At 37.1% G+C, this 21,116-nt stretch overlaps 1 protein-coding gene across 3 annotated transcripts in view; it reads right to left on the bottom strand.

Annotated features, from left to right (window-relative positions):
• The window catches only part of PSME4 (proteasome activator subunit 4), an 87,826-nt gene that overhangs the window by 44,225 nt on the left and 22,485 nt on the right, over positions 1-21,116 (bottom strand). For 2 of the 3 annotated variants that reach the window (XM_072857574.1, XM_072857570.1), the window contains 12 exons: positions 17,938-18,078; positions 17,251-17,367; positions 15,714-15,773; positions 12,248-12,292; positions 10,744-10,893; positions 9,513-9,576; positions 6,090-6,164; positions 5,443-5,565; positions 4,872-4,964; positions 3,692-3,957; positions 1,957-2,143; positions 1,188-1,277 (listed from right to left, as the gene is read on the bottom strand). In XM_072857574.1, the coding sequence (XP_072713675.1) occupies positions 1,188-1,277; positions 1,957-2,143; positions 3,692-3,957; positions 4,872-4,964; positions 5,443-5,565; positions 6,090-6,164; positions 9,513-9,576; positions 10,744-10,893; positions 12,248-12,292; positions 15,714-15,773; positions 17,251-17,367; positions 17,938-17,978 (1,311 nt within the window). In that variant the 5' untranslated portion in view covers positions 17,979-18,078. The remainder of the gene's footprint in view (positions 1-1,187; positions 1,278-1,956; positions 2,144-3,691; positions 3,958-4,871; positions 4,965-5,442; positions 5,566-6,089; positions 6,165-9,512; positions 9,577-10,743; positions 10,894-12,247; positions 12,293-15,713; positions 15,774-17,250; positions 17,368-17,937; positions 18,079-21,116) is intronic. The other variant, XM_072857573.1, reaches the window with a different exon arrangement.

Here is a 21,116-nt window from a genome sequence, read left to right as displayed (position 1 = left end):
TTTCCCATTCTCTCCTGTATTTTTTTGCTATGTGGAGAAGAAAAGGACAAAGTATTAGAACAATGCTGGAGAAATGGAGTGCAAGGAGCTCTAAAACTAGAGATGAATACAAACAGCACTCCAAAGCAGCAAACAGGTGGGGTGACCGTGTCTAATAACAAAGGGGCAGCAAAGGATAAAACACAGAAGAGGGAGATGAGGCTCACTGTCTAATGATGTTACTATCTCTTGACTGGAAGAGATTAACAAGCATCTGAAGAGAAAGCAATAGAATCTTAATCAGAAAAGAGGAGCATGACTGCAGGAACACTTTAAAGAGGTGTGAGTGTTTTGAAATTATTTCCCATAGGAGGAAAACAGCCCTGAAAAGTTGAAAGAGTGCATTACTTTTTTGAAAAATAAATACAAACAGCTGGGGGGGCGTAGTGGGGGGGGGGGGGTGGTGGTGGGGGTGTGGGGGTGTGTGTTTGGTTTTGTGGTTTCAGGGTTTTTTTTTTTGTTTTTTGGGGTTTTTTTGGTTTTTGTTTGTTTGTTTGTTTTTAAAAACAGAAGACCAAATTCCTTCCAGAGTCTCCCAGACAATCAACTAGTTACCTTTTACCTCACTCTAAGCTAGACTAGTTTTGAACTAGAAATGATATATATACATCTTACAGCAACACTGTAGTCATCTGCTTTTTTCTGTTATTCTTTACTGTTACCTTCATGTTTTATGGTGACAAGAAGTTTCAAAAATTTAATGGTAACAAAGCTTCTATTTTAGTAGTCTCAGAAAAATTTAGATGGCAAGGGACCTCTGGAGACCATGTAGTCCAACCTGCTATGTAAAGCAGGGGAAGCTCAGAGTTAAATTGCACTACCCAGGGCCTTGTGCAGCTAAGTTTTGACATAAAAATATTAAACTATTTGAATTTAACATTATCTCTACAAGAACCTATCGCTAAGAAGCACTGCTAAGAATACATGGCCAATTTGCACGCTGATGTCAGCTCTACCACACTGACCAGAAGCAAACGTGATCCACATCTTTGTTTTTTGTTGCATTTTTGTTTAACGTAGTTTTACGTATACAAAAAAAAAAAGAGAGTAGCAAACCTGTTACAGTTCTGAAGTTATTATTACATTGCTAGAAATTAAATTGAAAACTAGGTTCTACTTTTGTTTTTATAACTGCACAGCACTCTTACCTCTGAAAGATCATCTCTTTCTTGCAACACAGATGAACAATCTACTAAAGGCACCAAAGTAGAAAATGTTGCAATGAACTGGAATGTAATCTGTTGAGAGTTGCAAACAGCTCTTCAGTAAGTGTTACTGTATTCTACACATTAAAAAGCTTCTGCAATTAAGGTATGGGAGCTAAAGCAAATCATTACATCAAAAAAAATTCCAGAGCCTAATTCTTCCACCCCAAAACCTCGTTATTTCTGATTTCACATATAACACTTACCAGTCAGCACTATGCATATTTTCTGAGTAAAGTAACACTTATTTTGTGCTGAACTTTAAAGTTACAAAGACCCTATAATACTTGCATTGTTTGAATAGTCAATTAATATGAATTCCTGAAGATGTGGGCTTTTAGGACCTAATTTGATGAAAACCTAGTGATAAAAGTCTTCCTATTGATCTTAAAAGACTAGGAATATTTGCTAGGAGCTTTGGAACATCTATTTTATCTTGGTTTTTAGAGCTGCCCAAAAAGTCAGTACAATGCTTATCACAATCCGGTGTTAAAGATTTACTTGGCATTGTGTGACAAGCCAAAAGCATTATCGTAAGTTAGAGGCTTGTAATATTGACCTTTTTACAAATAAAATTGTGCAGGAACAAAATCAGGCTGAGAACTTCTGGAAACATAAGTTATTTGCTTTCATATGAATATTAAAAAAAAGCTTTCAGAGTGAACTAGTTGGCTAACTATCTTCTAAAAAAAGGTAAGATTTATATACTCACCATACATTTGCTGAAGTCATTTGGATCCACCCCAGGCAATGCTCTCATCAGTAGAGGTAGCATGTGTGTTGGACCTTCAGGAAACCACTTCCCCCCAGACACCAGACTACGAGCTACTCCAATTACACAGCTTAAAGTAGCTGTGAGCTGATGAGGTTCTGTCAATGTCTCAAGTGCAGGATATGTTCTATAAAATTTAAGAGCAGTCATATTAGGAACAATAATGTTTCTGAAGTCTTCAAAGAAAATATAAGTGGATTGCATGTGTTATTTTCTACAGAAAGGGTACAACATTTCTGCAAGAAAAATTCAAGCTAATCAATGGTTCCAAATTTTTTTTCTAATCTTTTGCCAATGGACTTAACATTGCTCTATTAGAAAATGTTCCTTTCATTTGATCAGTCCTATTCACAACAAATTCAGGATTAAATAATCTGTTAGTAGTTGCAGCACAGGAATTAGTAACTGTGTGGGCTCCTAGATTCAAAGCTATGATGATTTCCATGTTTGAACTTTAAGCTAATGCAAGCTGTGTACTTAAAAGCGTAAGGTTCTTACGGCAAGCATGAAAACTTGCCTTGACTGCCTCTAAATAGAGGAGGTATATTACGTAATGTTAAAGTCCACATCTTTTTTATAAAAACCTGTTAGGTTACTGTGATTTTTAAACCTTTTTTTACACTAAGTACTTTTTAGCAAACTGCGTAACACTTCCTACTGTTATCAACAACCTACAGTTCAAACAAGAGTCATAGTGCTACCCTTGCCCTACATCATTCAAAGCACAAACGACCTACATCTACTCAACAAAATGAATTTGGCACTGCAGCCAAGGCAAACATACCAGTGATAGTTTGAACTACTGAGCAGACGTTCAGTCTGCTCTCAAAACAGAAAGAGTAGTCATACCCAATACGGGCATCCATTGCTGTCCTTCTTAGAACTGTTATGCTTGAAATGTTTTTGTATAAGAGCAGATTCATCAAGTTTTTACAAACAGTTGAGTCAGGAAGGTATGGAATTCAGGAAGGGCTCTTCAAGGCAAACTCATTTCTCCACTGTTTTTACAATACGAGTTGTTAAAGTACAAAAGACTGCATAGGAGGGGGAAAATTGATAGCGACTAGGAAGAGAGCTTTTCATTGGGACAGGAAGGAGTTACATTTTTTTTTCTGGAATTTCAGGCACCAAGACATTAGTAATAGTACAAACTAAGTATTTTACACTGCACGTACTTTAGTGATTTGCTTATGAAGTCAGAAGTAGTTTTAAACAATCTGTAACTGTAACATACTCTGACACAAAACAGAAGTATAAAACATATGCTCATTACTACACACCACACAATACCATCATTTATATTTGGCCCAATTGAAAGCTAGTGAAAAACAAGGTGGCTCATGAATAAAGGGTACAAAGTTGCTTTTTCAACTGATCCAGCCACTATCTGATAGAAAATGCTAACAGAAATGCAAACCACATGAGGACTATGAACAGCGCCCAGAACTGTTCCATTTGCCAGGTATTCTAAAACAAAACAAAACAAATAAAAAACAAAGTCCTCACTCACTCTCTATCCTGACTCGGGTGATTGCTCAGGGTGTGCATTAGCAGCTCCTCTCACTGCAAGCATTCATTCGCAGCAAGGAAATTACTTATCGTTTAGTATGACTGCTTTGCATATTTATTTGCAGGGAAGGGAACAGGGAAGTTGTAACATTTATGCAGAACTTACTTCTCAAGTACAGGTGGAATTACTAATTCAGGACGCATCAGTGCAAGGTTCTGCAGGGCTTGGGCAGCCTCCAGGCTTCCAGTTTTACTAAACATAGCCAGAAGAACAGGTTGAATAATGCATTCTACAAAGTCTGTAACATCCTGATCAGTAAGTTTATGACTATCAGGCACAGGAGTCAACCAAGTAATTTTCTTGTAGCGCTCACGATGCAGCCTTCTGACAACACCACTGGGTAATCTTTGAAGTAGTTTCATCAGTTTGTTCTGTTGAATATACAAGAAATGCTATTCAATTACCTGGCAGTAGCAGAATCTGAGCTGCTAAGCGTACAGACAATTAATAAGCCAATATTCTTGAAATTACACAACTACAACAAGAGAAAACTCAGAAGAGCTCTAAAACACAATGTCACAATTTATCATTAAACTTCATTTCCCAAAATATTAACAATTATGCTGCCAGCACTATACCTTGATTTTAAAAATCACAACAAATATATACAAAGGATATAGTCAAGAATCAAGATTACTTACTAGTAATTGGGACATCTCTGAGAGCATTCTCTGCACATTCACATGTAAGCAAATACCCTATTCTAGAACAAGTCAGCTCTTTTGGCACTGCTTTGAACAGTCTTGCTATTTTAATCTGTACTTTATACCAGCTATCACAGGGAGATTCTTAACATTCTCTAGCAGAAAACTCCACTAGCTACACCATCAAAAAGTTATGCTTCATCAAACTAGATATGCATTTAAAAATCTTTTTTGCTTTGGTTAATCAAAACTAGATTTTGCTAAATTGGAGACAGTAGGTCAGTAATATGAAAGCTATGTCACACAAGTAATACTGATGCTGTGTATCACCCTCCTTTGAAGTGCTGACTTCTTTTTCCAAGCTATATATGAATTAGATGTCTAGTTTTGGACTTCTAACTGCACTTCAATTAGATGTTTGAAGAATACTCCCATCAGCTGTGGTCCTGACATCAGAATAAAAGGATGATTTCTATGACAGTACAATCACATATCTTAAAATTAAAGCCTCAAAATATTATACAACCAACAGACAGTCTGGCTGTCGGAGCACATAGTGCATCTATTAACACATTTGATTTGACAGGTTTGACCGTTGAAATTACAGCCAAAGTTATTGTCTTGACATGCAAAAAACTCACCAGCCAGCGCCCATTGTTTGAAGGATGGTAAAAAGAGGCAATGCTATTGAACAATCCAGACAAGTGCTTCTGCACTAGTTTACTTGGTCCACCCTGTAAAAAATAAACCACAGAATTTTATTACAAAGAATAAGTTAAAATGAGCAGGTAACACAGTAGTACGAGGTACAAGTGAGCATTCTCACCACAGCAATACCTCCAAGCATCAAACCACATCTGCAAATTCCCTCCCTTCCCCACCCTCAGCTCAGCACTAAGTAGCAAGTTCTCTCCATCTGATCTGATGAGGTTCACCCTAAAAGAGTCATTCAATTGTTCAGCAGGTCCCAGGTGTGTATCCACAGTGGCACCTGTAGCTGGCTGTTCATTTCCAGAATGCCACAGAGAGCGGCCGTGAAATAAACCTTTCCGTGCACTTTCCAAACTGACACTGAAACAATGTACTTGGGCAAAAGATAGCCTAAAAACACACTTCTGCAGTGAGCTAAACAGAACAAACATTAATTTTAAATACATACTTGCCTAAAGCTTTGCATTAGTTTTTGTTTCACTTTATGAAAATGTTACTAACCATCATGGCTGTGATCCACATTACCGCATGTCCTACATCATAAGCATTTGTTAAGAATCTTGGAACAACAACTTGATTGCTTCCCACTGGAAGATTTAAACTCCTCAAAATTCTGGTAAAAATCTGAAAAAAGAAAAAATAATTGGCATAAATTATTTAGTTTATTAAATATTAATTTATGAATTTATGCCATAAACCTGGCATAAATTAATTTTCTAATCAAAAGGTGTTTGGTGGGTTTGGTTTTTTTAAACAATATAACTGCTATGAACATCTTTAAAACACTCCGTAAGCTGAAAGATTCGAAGGTCATACATACTATTTGTCAAAAGAATATCACGAAGGGCCATTTACACAAGAACGTGGGATTAGTTACACAATCAGACAGTACGTGTATAGTACAGTACGTTGTTGCTTTGGTTTGGTGTCAGGTGATAAACAGTAACAATTTCCATGCTGTCTGTTGCAAAAGCATGGCTCAAATTTTCAAACTTAAACTTAGGTCTTCAAATGAATGCACCTAATTTGAAGAACTGGGCCACTGCAGTATAAGACCTGTACAGGGAATATGAGTCGTTCTTAGCATAGTAACACCAAAGACTTATCTCAAAGTAAACGCACTAATTTCATAAAATGAGAAATACTACCTTTGGTACATACGGATCCCAGTCTATGTACCCGATGTTGTCAGTGGCCAAGCGAGCAAAAAGATTTACTAGATGCTGAAAACAACCATAAAAGAAGGAAATATTAATTAGAATATATTTATAATAAGAGATACACAAACCCCTCAATCTACTTTACAGATGCAAGATAAAAAGCTACCCGTGGCACTGAAGCACTTGTAAAGGGAGATTTCACTCTATCAGAAGCCACCAATACCGTATTTCATAATGCATCTGAATTCCTACCTTCAGGAGTCTAACTTGTTACTCCTCTGAGCACGTACAAAGCAGGTAATTGTGATCTAAGTTCTGGGAGAGGCAGCCTGTCAGCATACACACCCCTATGTCTTCAAATTTTTTTTCAAATGTAAAGATGTACTAATAGTACTTTTAGAAGGTGTACGCACACTCTCCCTTTCCCCATGCTCTGTGAATTAACATGAAAGGCAGAATGCATTCACTACCATTTTAATTCTCATCCATTTGTTGTTAGAACAACTCTGAAGAACAGTAGATGAACGATAGACAAACTTGACCTGTATGATGTCAAAGACTTTAGCTTTTGCTAAGAAATACCTTTTCCCCTTTCGAGTGGCTTTGAGCTTTTTCCCCTTTTTGAACAGCTTCCACAGAGCAAAAGACTCCTGGTAGTAGCTTACAGAAAGACACCTGTACTAAGCTTTAGAGTCCTTCAAACGCTACCACCATTTTATCAACTGGGCGTAGCAGACTATTGACCTCTGCAGCAAAGGTTTGGAACAAACTCTAGATGACAGTTACAACAGAGATTTCCCATCAAACCCACAACACAGCTTAAACAAAGTAAAAACCTCCTAACAGAACAGGCTCTAGCTTGGCGATTTCATCGACTTCTCTAACAGAAACCTGCTACCTACTTTCATAGCCTTTGCACTGAGGACTACTTGGATTGGTTAGTGGAAAATGTCCTAGGGAACATTCTGAAGAATGCGACCCTACCAACAAACACATTAGGAATCCTCTTCTGTGCATGAATGAGAAAGATAGTCTCTGTAGAAGATAGGAGGTTTGGGAAGAGAAGAAACAGGTATTCAAAGACAAACCACTTTTTGGGAAGGGAAAGGGCCTTGCGCTATCCACTCTGGCTGCCAATGCACTGTCCTGGTTCTTGATAACTTTGATCAGAAAGTGACATGCCACGCACACATTCCATGGGAACTCTGAGCTGGAGCAGCTTAACAAGTGCTTATGATTGTCAGTTCATCTCACGGTGCTTCCTCACCATTAAAGTTATCTTACATGAGATTAATGTGGATACTGGCCTAATACAGCATCTATATACAGACACTGAAGAAAATTCAACCAACACATCTTGAAGGGCTATTTAGCTTCTGCAGGATCCATCCTACTTAAAGTGGGCTTGCCTGTGCTGACTGGCCATCACATTTGTAAGCTTTGGTTTATACACATCTGTGGCTTGTAAAGGTCACAGGCATTAGCTGTCAGATGGGATGGCAGTATGTGACTATGAAGAATTAGATACTCCATTGCCAGAAGACAGTCTCATGAGTCCAAAAGGGAACTGAAAGATGTCCTCAGGAAAGAGAGTTATCAGGACTAAACAAAAAAAGGAGATGAAGTCTCACTCTCATATCCTGATCGTGAGAAAGCACATAATCCACCAACACTGCTTTTATGAGCTTGTCCCAACAGGGAAATACCTATCAGGTCTCCAAGAGCCTTGATGCCTCTAACAGTATCTTGAAGCTATGGTGAAGCCAAAAGGACGGGCCCTAAATAATCTTGCCTAATTCAGAGACAGATAGTCACAGAAGAACAGTTCACCTCTCAGTCTGAAGGACATGATAGCTTTGGGAAACCCACTAATTCAATTCAGGACAGTCACATCTGACACAGCCTGAAGACAAGTGTTACATTTTCTGAAGTGATCTACCTTTTTTGTTTGATACGAGGAAATACCCACTGAAAAAAAAAAAACCAAACCCTTACCATGCACAAAGGCAATTGATTCTATAGCTCCCCTTCAAACAGCACGTCTAACTCCTGCCAAAGCAAGCTGAGAAAAAGCTTGCAGCGTAGAGAGGCTTAAATTGGATTGCATAGTCAGAACCCATACGCCTAATTATCTGCATCCAAGCTTGATGAAATGAACAAGCCTGCCCTTAAGAAGTGGACAAGACAGCAAAGGAAACAAGAAGTGAAAGCTTTGAGGAAAATATAAAATTGTTTGGGCCTTCTGCGCAAACTGTCAGAATACAGTGGAAGAGGGAAAAAATATCAGAGATAACTTATGAAAGAGTGTTGATGATTATTTGTTAGACCCTTTGACAGAAACAAACCAAATCATGATCTTAAAGTGCAGGCTGTCATCTTTCTGTCATAAAGAGTAGACAGAATTGTGATTTTTTGGATCGGAAAGATGCAAGTGTCTACAGACAATCTCAAATAAAACATTGGCAATCACCCCTCTTCAAATCTGGACAATTGCCAACTGTTGGAACAAAGACTGTCTTCCTTTATTTGTGATGAAACATAACTCAAACCAGAAAGACCTATGCACAAGCCTTTTCACAAAGAAATTGCCAGAAACGGAATGTGCTACAAAGGTAGCATTCAACGGTGTTTTGGAAATCAGCTTTCTCCAAAGACACTGAGAAGTCCTCCTTGTGTATATAGGCAGGAGATTAGTAAAAGGAGACAGATGGTCAATGAGCTTATGTTCATACTGACTATGGAAAAAATCTGGTGACATGCCAAGTTTCACTGCAGTAAAGCTAAGGTACAGGTCAGCTGACAACAACAGTACCTAAGCTGCTGGAGGTGTTGTCTCAAGAATCAGATTTTATTTTATTTCCCAAGTTGTCATATGAGACACACAAAAAAGGCAGACAGGTACACGGTAGACTATTTTCCTTGAAAGATATAGCCCGAAGGTATTTTTGGCCAAGAGGAGGACAGGTTCTTTACTGTACGTAAAATAAAAATGACAACAACTCATTGCAGTCAAGGCAAAGCATTACTACTCAAAATTAGGGATCATGAAAGATGTGTTAAGATACAAAAGATGGGACTTGACAGAATTACAATTTGTAGAAATCACAATAGCACTTTGCATCATTGTAAGCATCAGCAGGCAGTCTGGAAAATGCCAGCGTTCCCAAGGCTGGAAAGAAAAGCTGCCTGAGCTAGCCATTAAACAATGTTCACCAAGCACAAGTGCAGTCTCATTTATTCAGCTAGTAACTGCTTGCTAACAATCAGGAAATTATTGTCTCTGCTTTCTAGTTAAAGCAGAAGGGAAAAAAAAAATCCATTATATCACTGTTTGACTCTGATGCCTTCCAAGCACCCTGTAGGAACATTTAAATGGATTTCTTCTAGTGTAGGTGAAAAGTAAATACTTACCCCTTCCCATTGGGGAAGATTTTGAACTGACACCCAAAGGCCTATAAATTCATCAAACCAAAGCCTGCAAGAGAACAGAATTAAAATAATGTTGTGAAAGCAGCTCCCTCACTGGATATTTATCCCTCACCTTGCCAGGTGGTCGCAGAAACTCACCTGCCCCTCAACTCACTCAACAAGAGCAGGGATCAACATGGACATGCTTGTATCACTCTCTCCCACAGCATCCTCCCTACCCCCAAACTGATCCTGAGTTTCAGTCCTTGCTTCTTTACCTCTCCTCCTCTCACTCTTTTCTGATCCCCACTTTTCACAGAAGTGTTTCACCAGGAGTTTCCTTATCTACTTCAGCTTCACCGTTTCATTACATATTGCCATCCCAACACAGGTAAATAGATGAAAATCAATCACACTTCATTTCCCTCTACCTTAAAATCCAAAATTTGTCCCTATTGACCGATGGTTACAAGCGCCATTAGCTTCTATTCTGAATTCATCTGAAGCCAAGGATGCAAACCCTCCATACCAGTCCCTAACTTAAATTCACCTTTATAAACTATATTCGCTTCCTTCCTTGAAGTTTTCACTAACCCTGTATCACAAATATACTTTTAACCTAACCAGCCTAAGTAATCTCTACATGCACTAAACATCACTGGCTTATATATCAAAGTTCAATAGTTCTACCTTACAGGTGATCCAGATACTGTCCCATCCTGCAAATGTTTATCCTTTAACTCTCAAACTCATTTCCTACAGCAGTCTTCTGACTGTCTCACATTTCCACATCTTGACAGTGAACTGAAGACCTCTACCTCACAATCCCAAATTGGTAGTAACAGCTGTACTTTAACCTACATGAAGGACTCATTAGAAGCTACCCCAAATTAAATAGAAGGTAGGACTTAAAGCTGTGCTACGGTTAATGATTTTAACTTGTGAGACTATTCCTTCAGAATTAAAGTGCATTTAATTCAATTAAGTTGCTTTGTTGTATACTGTGTGCTTTACTCTAGAGAAGGAAGAACTCACTAGAGAATACGTACTAAGATTCCCTCAGGTTACTTTTACAAAAGCTGAATGCTGACAGAATTTCTGTCTTGAACTCCTCCTAAAACTGCTGTTAAAAGCCATCATTCATTTTGCTGGTTGACTTCAAGTCACCCTGTAGCAGATAATCTCTTGCATTTGCGACAGAATACTATACTGATAGACATTCAATTACACTTACTTGAAACCTTTCTGGTGAAGTTCAGGAGGAAGGGTAGTAGGTAGAAATAGTTCAAAGTAGGTAATAGCCTTTTGCATGGTAACATCAAATGGACACATTAAAGGCCTCCACTCATCTAGCATCTCCGCAGTGGCATCTTCTGGAAAATATCTGAAAACAAGGAAACCACTGAACATATACAGGCTTGGCTTTAAAGTTTGGGTCTTTTTAAAATATATTTAAAACTACCTATTAATTTGTCATAAAAATCTTAATTTTACAGTAAGACCATGTACCTAGGGGCAATAGATAGGCAGTCCTCAACTCCATTTAACCTTCACAAAACACAAACTTAAGATCAAGGACATCATGGTGCATCACTTTAAGACCACAAATGTAAGAAGATTCTTGTTGAACCAGAAAAGATTCTGTACAATGCAAAGCCATTTCAGTGTGAAGGCTGGTCAAAACCAAACTACTACTATTCACATTTGATGCAATATAAAAAAAGATTACTTAAGGCACGAGGAACATTTATCAGAACTCAACAAGAATTTCTTTCAAAATAAACTAAATATCCATACAATGCAGTATTTAAAAAGCATACCAGATACAACTGTTTATACAATATAATTATTGCAGTTGACATGGGGCCAATTGGAAGTAGCATTATCAGTGTCTCAACCTTAAGTCAGAATTTTCAAGAGACAAATATCATATTTTCATTTTTAAAACACTCTGCTTCAGTAACTTTTGTGTTCATAACAGTTACCAGAAAAATCAACATTGAAAACTAAGGGGTTTCATTTAGCTACAAAACCACATATATTTGGGAAAAGCGTAAGGTTGCTTTATCCTTACATTCCTCATACTAACAGTATGTGTTTAGAACAGCATCTCCTATAGGAACGCTCAATGGAGTAACAGCACTACGTGAAACAACTGCTCCCATGAAAGCAGACAATAGCTACAAATGGCCATTTGAACAGTAAATAAAAGAGAACAACTCTCTTCTCTGCATCTTTGCAGTATCTTAAGTGCTAACAAAGTCAATTAGTGCAGAGAGCAAGACTGATTCAGGCACACACATTCCCAGTGAACATAAAAAGAGTATGAAAGATCAAAAGCAATGGTGGCCTTAGCTAGTGATATCCAAGCTTAACTACCTATTAACAGATTTTCAAACAAGGCTGTTAAAAAGAAAAAAAAAACAAAAAACTTATACTTTGTTTAAATACTATACCAGGGAACATGCCTGTCAGTTTGTTTTCATTTTCAGCAACCTATGAGCCTGAGGTACTGATCATTCATAATGCAGTAAAACAGAAGAGTCTCTACCCTCCACCCCAACCTTCTTAGACCAGCTGGGACATCTTCAGCCAAGGAGTGACTAGTAGGGTGGGGTTTGGGCAGGGTTTTTTGTTTGGTTTTGTTTGGTTGGGGTTTTTTTAACACTTTTCTTCCCCCTTTTAAAGTATTATTAAAGATACAGGCTTAAGAAAAAAACAAACCAACAAACACTTACGGTCTGCAGCTCTTCACAAGTGTTTTCAGAACACTTTCTACAGAACTGAAACAAGAAAGGAAACATTAGGGGTAACATATTACCAAATTTCAATGACAGCATAAAATAAACAACCATTTGCTGATTTTTCCCCCAAGAGCTTAAGATACTATTGATGCAATTAGATGTCTTCTGTGAACATGCAGTAGCTAATCGCCTTCTACACAGATCTAACCATAATAATTAAAATTGCTCTGCTAAACTCCTGGTTCTACTTTTCATATACCACTCTTGTATTTACTGCGTTTAAGCAAAGAGTGAAAAATTATCATTTCTTTTAAGTAATATCCTGCATTTTATCCATTAATAACCAGCAGAACAAGGTAACTTCTTAGGGGAAGTTGAAAAGACAAACAGAAAAAAAAAAAAGGATTTATGGACTTCATAAGTATTTGTAAGATAATTAAAGGCAACAGACTTCAGAAAGTTGTTATTATTAGACTCCAAATACCATATCTGTCCTTCTCAATCTGGTTTTGGTTTCTGTCCAGTGGTTCTAAGAAAGAGAAGTGAACTATCTGCAAATCAATGGTTATTTCATTAGGTTCCCTCACAATTAACAGCCGATTTTAAAAGTGTTTTCATCTGTAGCAAGAAAACTTATTTGAGAAACCATTTTAACATGAATTGCCACAGGATGCCATCAAACCACTTAAAAAAGACTAAACCTCAGAATACACTCAAAGAATAAAAGGGAGGGGGAGGAGAGAGATCGGATCGACCAATGGAACCATGAAGGTAGTAAACGGTCACGTTCTTCAAATCTTCTGTTTATTACAAGACAAGCTCAAGACTAAATTGCACTTTTACCAAAAAACATTCCCTGAATGAAAAACAGAAAAAAAGTTCTGGCAGAAGAACCTCCTACATCTTTTAGACATACTTTCTGTACTTTCAACAGAAAAATGACATCTTTTAGTTCATCATCAAAAACTAACATACAGAAATGCTATTTTGGTCAGAAAAAGATGATGCAAGTGTATAATCTTTAGAGTTTTACTAAAGATCAGTTTAGGTCAATTAATTTTGAGACACACAAATACTGAGCATGCACACACTCCCTCTCTAGTCCTACACAAAATAAACTGATCCCATACAAGCCAGGAGAAATATAAAGTAGATAAACCACTATTTCCCTTCAACACCTCAACATTCACTGCAAGCCAGCAAAAGCCCACCCAGTCCTCATAACACTACTTCAGTTCAAGCAGCGCTCTAGACGATGCAAAATTCTGTACATTTTATGCAACAGTGACAAAGTAAATCCATGACCTCTCCTAGAATGAAAAATTTGAGCTGACAGCTTCTAAAATTTGAAGAGGAATGGCCAACCATTCATTAAGCAAAAATAAGATCAAACTCTGCAAGAAGCTCATAAAGATTCTGCGTTTAAGTGAGTACTATTCTTGAAAGAATTAGGAAATAGATAACTGTTGTTCCAAGGGTAGATAAATAAAGCATGGACCAGCAACATTCCTTAAGAGCATTAAAGATTAACATGAAAAGTATTTGTGAGACAAAACAAACGAAAAAGCTAACTCCATACTATCGCACTCCACTGAAGTGAACTATTCCTAAGGAGAACCTGAAGGACAGAGGAATTTTAAGACACACTGATGCCAGAGATCAACAAATCTTTCAAATTCACAAGTTTTCAGTCAGATCTCAGCATCTGTTAGCAGAAGAGAGCAAAGGAGAAAGACTGAAAGGGATGTCCCGTCCTGTCTTCTGATCACAAATTTAGAACAGAAGCTAGAAAGAAAAAAACAACAACCAACAGCAGACAATTTTGTACGTAAGGAAACTCCCATCTAAGACACAGTTAAACTACAGAGCAACTACAGAAGACATCTTGTAAGATTCTCATTTGATGACTACTAGTTAGAAAAGGACAGGACAATACAGCTAGGGAGAACAAGAGACTGCTGGTTACGGTTTTCATTATTGCTTTGAACAAACTCTCTCAAGCTTTTTAGCAGTGGCTTCTGTTCCACTTTCGGTTAGACGTTCTGCATACCCGTTACTGCAGAATTGCTCAAAAATAACTCCAGTTATTGCACCTGCAAATTTCTGTATGCTACTCTACCACTAAACCTAGCCAGGGATTAATAGAGCACAACAGCAAACAACTACATACATAAACCACACTGGATTGGATCAGGCTACTGTAGTTTGTACTGTTGTCCTTGCTTGGGTATTTGATGCTGACCATGTGGATAAGGTATTAAAACCTTTGTAATCGAGAGATAATGAAGCCACTTACGCTGGAAGGTATCTCCTATAATTACTGAAACAACAGTGTATTTAGTGAGATAAAGGAAAATTTCTCATCCCATTCAGTTTTCTTTGCTTTTAGTTCCTCCTTATTACCTGAAGTATTATTAGCTTATTATTATTATGTCTCACCACATGGATATATTAAAAACCACCCAACAATACTATTAACCCCTATCCCTAGTCATCATTTTGGCACTACGTGATTATTTTCTTCTTTTGAAAAGGGCATGACCATATTAATTTGTAAATCTGCTTCCCCCCGCGGCATTTTCAGAGAGAAACATGTTTCAGTTAAAACAATTAGCATATAAACTGACACTGTTGACTCTTACATTATCAAAAAGCACAATTTTCAGTTTTTCAGGACAGATTCAGGCCTTAAGTGCAATTCTAGCCCTGCAGTGGACAATCCATTACAAGTGCTTAAATTAAGACAATGAAAAGAGCAACCAGCTATATTTCCACATATTATTTTAGTGAATTTCTAACTATGGTGAGCCAAATATCAATCTCTCATTGGATTAGAACAACTAAAAATTGCTTCCTAAAAAACCCCAAACAAAGCAAAAAACACTGCAATTCCACTTCCACTTATACCAGTTTTCTGAATTGACGTATACACCAGAACTCCTGATACAGTTTTCACTGCAAAAATTCACAGTAAACTCTTCCGATACAGAAACTTTGTTTCACACTTCACAGCGACAAGGTTGTTGCTGGGTGTATTTTCTAGAACCTATTACCTCACTGCTAAAGCACTTTCCATGATTGCATCGTTTTTAATAGTAAGGTACACTTACTCGGTGACATGCACTCCTACACCAATACTGATTTTGTCCATATTCAGACACAGCAATTATTCAAATGTAAAATTTATCTTTCATTTGACCCTTGAAATATATATGCTGGTTAAATTAGTTAGCTTATAGCCACTTATCAGCCACTTCACACACACTATCTTGTTTCCCAATTAGAAAGGTTTACATACAGTGCGACATTCTCATAAACAGTGGTGTAATGTTAACATTGGTTTTCCAATACAATTATTTATGCAGAAAATTACACCTGTGTGACAAGTGTTACAATCTAAAAGGACATGCAGAAGATTACACATCGGCCAGAGCTGAACAAAACAAAAAGTCATTCTTACCACCTATGTAATACATTAAGCACAAATGTTTTAGGTGAAGACAAGCCTGGTCGATATGAACTGAATGTAAAAAAAAAAAAAAAAAAAAAAATTAAAACAGTAGTTAAATTAACAGCTATAAATCAAATCAACTCAGCTTGTAAAAATATCTCTTGACTTCCACCAAAAAGATACCCCTCAGAATTGGCGTTAAAAAAAGAGAAAAAACACCGTATGAGAACAAATCGCACTGCATATTAAGATGGGATGTCTGATATCTAATACAGTTAATAAAAGCTAGAAGTTTCAGACATACCATCACAACTGATAACCTCCTCCCAGCTTAACCTTCTTTCCCCTCGTGGAAAAGTCTCCTGCCCACTATGCTAGTTTCTCACACAGTCAATGAAAAGTGACTAGTCAACCTCCCCACAGAGCAAAGTATGCAGTTTCAGTAGGTGCTGGCGTATGCCTACAATAAACCAACTAAAAAAGGCTCTGCTCTTTTGGATTTTCACTGGCAAGGGATATCTACAATTAGCAAAATAATGCAATTTAGCAGAATAGTATAATTAGCAAAATTATTTTTCCAGCTACGTAGCCACAAGAGAAATTCAGCATGAAATGCTCTGTAACAAGTTACAAGGCTACACACATTTTCTGTTCATGTCCCTTATCAGCAATAGGATCTTCCACTCAACAGAAGGAAGCAGTAGTAGTACTTCAATATCCCTGGACAGAAAACTTTGGGTTTTTTAAGCCAATTAAGTATTTTCACCTGCATTTCTTTACATGAAGTTTCAATTCAAAAAAACATAATGAGTTAACTATGTAATGTATCTTGTAATCTGTAATTTATAGAGCAGGACCTTCTCTAATTGGAATTATTAGAAAAATTGTAATTTTGGAAATTTGACAGATAGGGAGGGATTGGCTGCATAAAGAAAGCAAAGAAAAGTTTTCATTTTTAAAATCAGTAGAACGTGTCTAAAATTCTTAACTGGGAAAAAAATTGATCTGTCCATATCATATCATCACTTTGAAAATATATATTTACACACATATATGTATTTCCTATAGAAGTGATGTCACTTTTCTTTGTATGCATACTGATCTACACCTAGATTACAGATACTGGGAATGCTTACAGTACACATACTTAAGAACAGTACCATTTTTATTTTCCCAAACCCTTACTGTGTTACATAACTGAACAGCAGACATTTAACCTGAATATCATTAAAAATTTAACACTAAATCTGTTAAATTGTGGGTTATCAACATAAAATAAGTTGATGAAGATCCCTGTTCCAGCATATTTAGAAATTAATTCAATCACACCCATAAAGAGAGGAACATTGTAACAAACACAACCCATTGGCAGAAGGATATACATAATTTAGCACAGTCTTGCATGCAATTACTGAAATACACTTCACGAAATATAAGCACAATGTTTACTGTGTATCAAATTCCAGATATTAAAACCAAATTTCAAAGTACTTTCAAGCATTACAGGTACTTCTAGCCTATCAAATGTTCTAAAATGCGAACTTACTTGGGAAACCAATTTAATCCAAGATGTTCCGTTTTGGAGTATAATATCCTTTCCAACATTTCATAAAGTGGTCTCCATGGTAACTCTAAATCATCCCTGGAAAGCAGTTCTTTTTTCCTAACAGGAAAAAAAAAAAAAACCAAACACAAACAATGAGCACTTTAGGATTAAACATTTACAACGACACACTGCATATCAGAATACCCCAGATCCCTGCTCTGAATTACGCTTATCTTCAGCATTTGGCACAAACTGCAGGAAGGTCAGGCAAGAAAAAAAGCTAGCCACTTGCAGCATTTCTGCACGAACAGAAGCTGTCAAGATCTTCAGGAACAGTCTGACTAAGTGAAATAAACATTATCAAGTTGTGAGACAGTCTTCATCTTCTCCCTGTTTGAGATTCAACCTTAACACTTGGCTCTCCGAGATGTTTTCTTTTCCTAACAGGGGGAAAAAACCCCCAACATTCTTTCACTTTCAATACCACTCCTGAATCTTTGAAAGAGGCAAGGTGTTCACATAATGAGAACTCTTTTTAACCAACATCATCTGTACAGGGGAGATTAAGTGAAGTAACCTGTAACAGAACATACTATTACATTAAAGTATATAACAACATTAAGCAAGTGAACTGATCAAATACTCAAGAGACAAAAGTTTTGGCAGTCAGCAGAAATTTGTACTTACTTTAACAGGTTTATCAACAGGCGTGCAAATCCTTGCATCATGCTGATCTCCAGCTTTGGAATTGTTACCAACTCGTACAACAATCTGATAAAAAGCACATGATCTTCTCTGCTAAATTTTCTCCCATATAATCGGATGTATCTACAAACAAAACACAAGATGAGTCAGCAATATTTTTAAACATTTCCATTTTATCTAAGGCCTGAGCCAGACTCCATCTGACTTGCTGTTTAATGAAACAAAACTAAGACCTGGTTCACAAGTCCAACAAATAAGAACCTGAAGATACATATCAAAGGAAAATTGACAACTGAAACTAACTACAGAAAAAGAATGCCTGAATAAAGTTTATAGTCTTTCAAGATTCTACAAATACCGTAACTTCATACTCACACCAGATACCACAAAAACAAGGATCATATTCTTTCACTTCAGCTCAAAATGTACTAGCCATTAAATTTAATATTTCCCTATCTCCATGTATTTATTTCTCTTAAAAAAAAACAAAAAAAACCAAAAAAACCCCCACCACAAAACCAAAACCACCAAAAATGCAACAACTGTCACAAGCAGCCTTATTATACTCTATCCTTTCCAGCTGGGGCACTTAAGAAGGAGACAGGACACAATCCAGATGCTAACAAAAAAAAAAGTATCAAGTAAAGTCCAAATCTGACAGCTTCCAGTAAGGCTGAACAATTGATGCAGACACTGAGCTTTGCTGGTGCTGTGTCCCACTGCTACCCCTTATATTTACTATCTTAAGAAAGCGTAGATCCATTAGGACTAACTCTGGAAGTTCTTGCTGGTTTTAAGTTGAGATTGAAAAAAAAAAAAAATACATTTAAAGTCTTAAAAGATATTCTGCACCAGCAAAACCTATAGAAGGTTCTAGTGCAGCATTTTATGTGTCACACAACTATAAATTACTACTCACCTGGGAGGCACACTTTCCTTTTTATTACTGCTTCAACTATTCTTAAAGGTTCATAAGAAACCGTACTAATATGCTGTCCTCCAAGCAGCAGTTAGACAAAGCATACAAGATACGAACCCCTATAAAATTTTTTTTTGAGAAGCCTGTTCATTGTTTTTGTTTAAGATTTAGTAGAGGCTGGAATTGTTTGTTGCTAAATATACACCAGCAGAGCATCAAGGCTTGTTCTGGTAACGTGAAGAATGCCAGATCTCACAGTGCTTATTTGGTAGGCAGGGCAGCACACATTGCAGAATCCTACACTGGAACCACCACGTGAAAAGATTAGGGGAGGAAACATCTCTGAAGGACTCCTGCTTGAAAGTAAGAAAGGCTAGGTAACTTTAAAGGGGCAAACATTAGCAGTTACTGATGTAACAGCTACATGTAATGTAGCATGTATGTAATGAAATCAAACTGTCTTGATTCCTGAATTTGGTTTCTGAAACGGACTCCTGCAACACTGAGGAATTTAGTTGAATTTCAAATGCTTCATGCTCCTCTGTAAACTTTTATTCCTCACAGAACTGCCAGTGGGAGAACCGACTACTTCAGAACTAAAATTCAGATGCCTTAATAAAACACACATGAAGCACACTTCACACAGTGACAAAAGAGCACACGGGATTTGGATTCAACTGCTTGAATACTTTTTTTTCCTATCTCCCCACGTCCCCATTCCTCAATTTAAAGCAAAATTATCTCTGAACTTTCAGGATCACCCACAGCTAGTAATCTTACCAAAAGGAGTTAGTTTCCTTAAATATACATATACCAAGTCCCCTTGCTCTTTCCTTGCAAGATTTTTTTTCAACCTTCTTCCTCCAGTTTCCCTTGAAGACACAGTGGAACAGCCGCAGGGCTCTGGCAAACCAATAATCACCAGTTTCCAGGAAAAAAAAAAAAAAAAAACAACAACACAAAAACAAAACCCAACAAAAAACCAACCAACTCTGCAGCACTTCTTTCCACTTCCCTTTTCCCATTGATTTCAAGAGGGTATTTTTACATTTGATAGGCAGTATTTTCACTAATGCTCATTTCAACGTGTTTTACTGATTTCAAATACACAAGGAAACGAACAAAATACAGGATAACCCATTCTTCTACCACAGGAACCTAAATTATTTGGATTGGCCAGAAACACTATCCACCTATAGAATTCCACCATCAACAGTTGAACACCTACACTTTTCACATGCATAAAATGGACATGCAAAAAGAATCCTCAGGAAAAAAATGGGTGGCACTTGATTTTGTGAGGGCTAACAGAAGTATATAACTTAATCATACTTATTTTAATTGCAATATTTTACCATCTAAAAGCATACATTGCTCATATGCTGTATGGGAAGAACCCAATGTGAAAGTCTGGAAGCTTTTTCAGGAAAAATGGGGTAATAATCAGGACAACACAACTTTCATAAGCAGACATAAGAGCTATTCCCAGACTCTCAAAGGAAAAGCACATGCCTTGAAAACAGCCTGCTAGACTTAACAGGCAAATCAGAGGGATTTTAGATTACCATGAGAGATGACCAGCCACACAGTCCTATCACTCCCACTCAGTCATTTCCCTTAGTCTTCATTTACTGTTTAATAAAAGGGTAAGACAGTGTTTGATGCAATAACCAAACTTTACAGGAGTTTGCCTACAAGAGCGTTTGTACTTTTCATGACAGTACACATCTCGGCAGGAAAACAGCAACACCAAAGGCTCATTTCACTGTGGGACAGAGGGTTCTGAAATACAGTTTAACCTTTAATAACTTTCAATTCATTATCCTTCAGTCAGATGCACTTGCATGTACTTCTCCACTCTCATAATATTAGGCATAAAGTAACAAAGAATACTGGTTTCATTTCTTCACGTATGATTAAAAAAAGAAACTGCAGAAGCCTGAAAAATGTTTTAACTACAAAGAAACAGTACGTAAGAAATCTAATTAATCTGTCAGCATTGCTATATATAACAAAATATAAAATGTTTGGCTGGTTACCTTTCCTGACATTTGCTAACAGCAGTTCTATTATACAAAATGCTGTTTAATTAAGAAACAGAAGGAGGAGTAAAGTACACGGAAACATACTGAACACAAAGATGTCCTATGCCCAAGAAGCAGAACTAGATGCCAAACTGCAATTTACAGCTTCTTTATGTCGGGGGGGGGGCAGATTTTAAAACCATCAGTTATTTGCCCTA

This window comes from Ciconia boyciana, chromosome 3, assembly GCF_034638445.1.
Source record: "Ciconia boyciana chromosome 3, ASM3463844v1, whole genome shotgun sequence".
Lineage (NCBI taxonomy): Eukaryota > Metazoa > Chordata > Aves > Ciconiiformes > Ciconiidae > Ciconia > Ciconia boyciana.
Note: the sequence above shows the minus strand (reverse complement) of the source record. Positions and strands in the feature narration are given on the sequence as shown.